The sequence below is a fragment of the Ranitomeya imitator genome, chromosome 5, assembly GCF_032444005.1.
Source record: "Ranitomeya imitator isolate aRanImi1 chromosome 5, aRanImi1.pri, whole genome shotgun sequence".
NCBI lineage: Eukaryota > Metazoa > Chordata > Amphibia > Anura > Dendrobatidae > Ranitomeya > Ranitomeya imitator.
This window is the reverse complement of record NC_091286.1, coordinates 120,083,761-120,088,681: the sequence shown is the minus strand read 5'-3', so window position 1 is coordinate 120,088,681 and position 4,921 is coordinate 120,083,761. Positions and strand designations below refer to the sequence as shown.

The following is a 4,921-nucleotide window of genomic DNA, read 5'->3' as shown; positions in this document are numbered from 1 at the left end:
ACCGCAGCACGCCGCGCCGCTCCTTCTTCTGGGTGCTCTGGCTGTGACTGTTCAGTCAGAGGGCGGCGCCAGCGCGCACTAATCGTGTCATCGCGCCCTCTGACCTGAATGTCACAGGCAGAGGATGAGGAAGACGGCGGCGCGCAGCAGTGGAACGGGGGACAGGTGACTATAGCATACTCACCCTCCTGGCACGTCCCTGCTTCTCCATCAGAGATCTCTGTATGCGTTCAGTGCTTATGCATACCGCGATCTCCTCTGGGCTGCGTCACTCTGTGGGGTCCAGACTGCGCAGGCATTTGCGCTGTCTATAAAGTGGTGGGACAAAGTGACGCTCCCAGTATTATATTATAGATGAGGCTGTGACACTTTGGTAAGAAGAGCCATGAATCAGCCCTAAGGGCTAATGCAGAACTCCATGTAAATCCATCCTGTCATGGACCGGTAATGCACGGACTTGCCTCAGCTCTCCCGACCAGAGCGGGACAGCTTCATAGAAATATATAAAGTAGTCTAGCTCGGATTGGGAGAGCTGCGGCCAGTCTGTGCATTGCAAGATCCATGGATGTCTGAATGAGCCTTAAGGCTAGGTTCACATTGCGTCAAGTACATGGCGTCAAACGGATGCGTTAAACGCATGTACAGAAACGGAGCAAAAATATGTGAAATTCGTCGTCACGGTAACGCTAGCGTTAACGCATGTGATCGCGTTTTTTCATTTTGATGTCCGTTTACGAAGTATCCGTTTGTCTGCGTTTGTCACTGTCAATAAAGTTGTTCTTTTTTTTTTTTTTTTTCCCTTTTGTCATTGTCGGGTGTGGGCACAGACTCATTCTCCATTTTGAAAGCATTGAGTGAACTTCTGCTAGCAAGATGTTTGTGTCTGAGCTCGTCAGATTTCGCTTGATGCGGTTGCGACTTCGGCAGAGAAAGCGTAGTTCGCAAAGGAGATATTGGATCCACGAAGTGAATTTCTTGCGGAGTACATATGGTGCCTTTCACACCCTGTATGTGCAGCTTCGGGATCATCCCTTCAAATTCCAACGCTATCTACGGATGTCCATTGAGACCTTTGATGTTCTGCTCTCACATGTGAAGGATGAGATACATCATCATCGCAGCACTTTTCGTGAAAGCATCAGTGCGGAGCAACGTTTAGTAGTGACTGTGAGGTAATTATACATTTTTTTTATCATTCTATTGACAAAGACTAGATCTCGGTATCGTGTGGCCTAATGTTCATTTTGCAATTGTATATTATATTGTCAACTAGCCTTTAGATGATCATTAAAATCCTAATTTTTTTTTTTTTGTTTTTGAATGTCAACAGATATCTGGCTACCGGAGAAACTTTTGCGTCACTGCATTACCAGTTTCGACTTGGGAAGTCAACAATTTGTCAACTGGTTCGGGAAACTTGTGATGCCATTTGGAACAACTTGCAACCACTTGTGCTACCAACACCAACATCAGAAATGTGGCTAGCAATTTCCCAACAGTTCGAGGATGTGGCTAATTTCCCCAATTGTATTGGTGCCGTGGACGGAAAGCACATTCGGATTCAGAAACCTGCACATAGTGGTTCCCTCTACTATAACTATAAGAAATACTTTTCTATAGTATTGATGGCGATTGCGGATGCCAGGTACCGTTTTGTTGCTGTGGATATTGGAGCTTATGGCCGGACTAACGATTCCAGAGTATTCAGAGACTCCAACATGGGCCAATGTTTGTACAACCAAAGTTTAAACATACCGTCATCACGACCTCTTCCGGGGACCGAAGGCCCAAGTTTGCCCTATGTTTTAGTTGGTGATGAGGCCTTCCAACTAGGACAAAATCTCCTCAAGCCCTACTCAAGCCGTAGTCTAGACTCCAGCAGGCGCATTTTTAATTATCGCTTGAGCCGGGCTAGACGTTATGTGGAGTGTGCCTTTGGGATTTTGACATTAAAATGGCGGATTTTACTAACCTGCATGCAACTGCAACCAGACAATGTGGACCGTGTTGTGAAGGCATGCATCTGTCTGCACAATTTTGTGGCGAGACATGAACCCCAGTTGGTAGACCCCAATGATTGTGAGTCGAACCTCAGTAGCATTGAATCGACTACAGTTCGTTCTGCATCACAAATAATGAGGATTCGTGATCAATTTGCACACTACTTCACACATGAAGGCCAGGTTCCATGGCAAGACAGACACGTGTGAAAATAATTTAAAGTCTTCCTGATGTCGTGTAAAAAGTTACGTAGTGTAAAAAGTTATGTTGTTTAACCTGATGTCGTGTAAAAAGTTACGTAGTGTAAAAAGTTATGTTGTTTAACCTGATGTCGTGTAAAAAGTTACGTAGTGTAAAAAGTTATGTTGTTTAACCTGATGTCGTGTAAAAAGTTACGTAGTGTAAAAAGTTATGTTGTTTAACCTGATGTCGTGTAAAAAGTTACCTTATGTCGTGTAAAAAGTTAAAGTTAAAGTCATACAAGAATCTGAAATTTGAAACAGTTTACTAAATGTTTTTGTATTTTCCCAACAAACTGTTGGTACACAGGTGTAACATATGATATCCCATAGGGATGAAAAAAAAAAGGAAAATAGAAATTAACAACAAAACCCCCCCCCCAAAAAAAAAATTCCAACGCGGTAATTGCACCTGGCTGTGGACAGTGAACTGTACTAAAGACTTTGGTACTGCACGGGAGTATTGTCTGCCCAACTATATGATGGACTACTACATTGTCTTTGAGGTTCCACGCTCGTTTCACCCCGGCCTCTATATTGAGGGTTGTAGGGCGGCATGTCCAGTCTTCTTCTTCCCGATGGAGCGGGTTCCTCGGTGCCCACAAATTCCTCTACAAGCTCGTTAAGTCTTTGTCGAAACATAAGGTTTCTATGTGCCGGGATATTTTGTACTACAGGCACATAGGATAATAAAAGTAGCTTCCACTCATTAGCAGAGTAGACAGACTCGCGTGCTTGCAGCTCGGTAATTTCTCGTCTCAGGTCTTTGAGCTCACTGCGACACATGTCCTCTACCCGTTGGAGTCCATCCACGATAATTGCATCTGCTTCATCTTTTTGAGATGCTCGCTTGCGTCCACGCTGTGATTGCAACCGGGCACTCACACCTGCAGCAACAGTGCTTCTATCCGCAGATCGTGGCTCGGTGATGCCAGACACATCTTCAGGTTGCGTTGGTTCCACTGAAGAAGGCTCAAGTTCCTCTGCTGGTCTAGGAGCAGCGGTACTGCATATCGTGCTGTAACCCAAAAACAAAAATTACTTATTTTCCTTTAAACAATTTAGTCTCGCACACAGACCTTCTTGTACTTACGAGCGCTGAGACACTGTTTTCTGAAGAAAGAGCAGTTGGTCATAATGCACATACGGTGTCACCCGTTTGCCACTTGATCCGCTTGGTGCATTCTGACTGTTCCGGTAGTCACGGACAAAGCGATCGCGGATGGACTTCCAACGGGTATGGACAGCATCGGCTTTAAATTTAAAAAAAAAAAATATATATATAAAAATAGTAGATTGTGTTAAGATATAGGAAAAATTGTTCATAGTTTGCTACGATAGTTGATATATAAATAGTAGATAGATAGTTGTTAGATAAGAAATAGTGTAGAAATAGTGTATAGATAGATAGATATATAGTGTACAGATAGTTGATAATTGAGAGATAGATAGCAGACAACAAGTGGATAGGTTGATAGGATAGAAAATTTTTTTTTTTTTAAACATTTTCCGATGTTACGTCACCAATATTTACCAATTTTTTTCTTTGAGGTTGTCGACTTCTCCATGTATCGGGGATCAAAGTGACAGATTATTTGATCCCACAACTTCCGGTTCTTCACGATGTCATGGTGGGAGCTGTCGCTCTGGTCCCATATGGAGGGGTTGGCTTCCACAAGGTTAATAAGTGTCTCATTGTGGATAGTCAATGGCTCTTCGTCAACGACAATCCTTTTTTTTTTTGGCGCTGACTTGGACTATGTAAACACAAAACGTTATGTTGATAGTGTCAATTTCACTGGATGGCCATATTCATATATACAGAGATAGATAGATACATAGATATAGCAATATATAGATATATAGATAGATAGATAGATGTAGATAGATAGATATACATTGATAGATAGATAGATAGATACATAGATATTGATAGATAGATATATAGATAGATAGATAGATACATAGATATTGATAGATAGATATATAGATAGATAGATACATAGATAGATAGATAGATATAGATTGATAGATAGATATTGATAGATAGATATATAGATAGATAGATACATAGATATAGATAGATAGATAGATAGATACAAAGATATTGATAGATAGATATATAGATAGATACATAGATTTAGATAGATAGATATAGATAGATAGATACATAGATATTGATAGATAGATACATAGATATAGATAGACAAATAGATGGAGCGATAGATAGTTGATAGATAGTTTATAGGTATAGTAGATAGAAAGTGAATAGATAGATTGTTGGTAAATATTGGATAGAATATTTCTATTTTATATTTACCACTGGCAGTTGTGGCGACGACAGACGGCTAGGGACCTTTTTTCTTTTTTGTCCTCCTTGTGCCACAACCTATTGTGTATGTAAAATGTAAAAAAAAATATTTTAACATTAAATAATGTTAACATTCATTGGATCAATAAATTTATGCCTGAAAAATTCAACATGTGTGCTATGTACCTTTGTTGTTTTTGCGTGTTTTTTTGGGGGAGGTCTAACAGCCTTGGGCTCAGAAGACTCCTATTCACAATAAAACAATAAACAGGATTGTTATGCCTAGCTCAATACAATGGAGTTTCACACAACATGGTTTTTTAAAGTGCAAGCCTACCGACTCAGAAGAAAAAATCGCAGACACGCTGCT

At 40.8% G+C, this 4,921-nt stretch overlaps 1 protein-coding gene across 1 annotated transcript; it reads left to right on the top strand.

Moving 5' to 3' along the window:
* The first annotated feature begins 602 nt into the window (after nucleotides 1-602).
* Nucleotides 603-4,721, top strand: LOC138681527 (uncharacterized). The gene is made up of 2 exons (XM_069769107.1): nucleotides 603-1,172; nucleotides 1,331-4,721. Exons 1-2 carry the CDS (start codon nucleotides 874-876, stop codon nucleotides 2,208-2,210), a joined length of 1,179 nt encoding a protein of 392 aa, XP_069625208.1. The 5' UTR covers nucleotides 603-873; the 3' UTR covers nucleotides 2,211-4,721.
* Nucleotides 4,722-4,921: the final 200 nt, after the last annotated feature.

Excerpts from the sequence above, each read along its gene's own strand:
- LOC138681527 (XM_069769107.1), top strand. The coding sequence starts at position 874 with ATGTTTGTGTCTGAGCTCGTCAGATTTCGCTTGATGCGGTTGCGACTT. Across the intron at positions 1,173-1,330 it reads CGTTTAGTAGTGACTGTGAG|ATATCTGGCTACCGGAGAAA; the intron begins GTAATTATACAT and ends GAATGTCAACAG.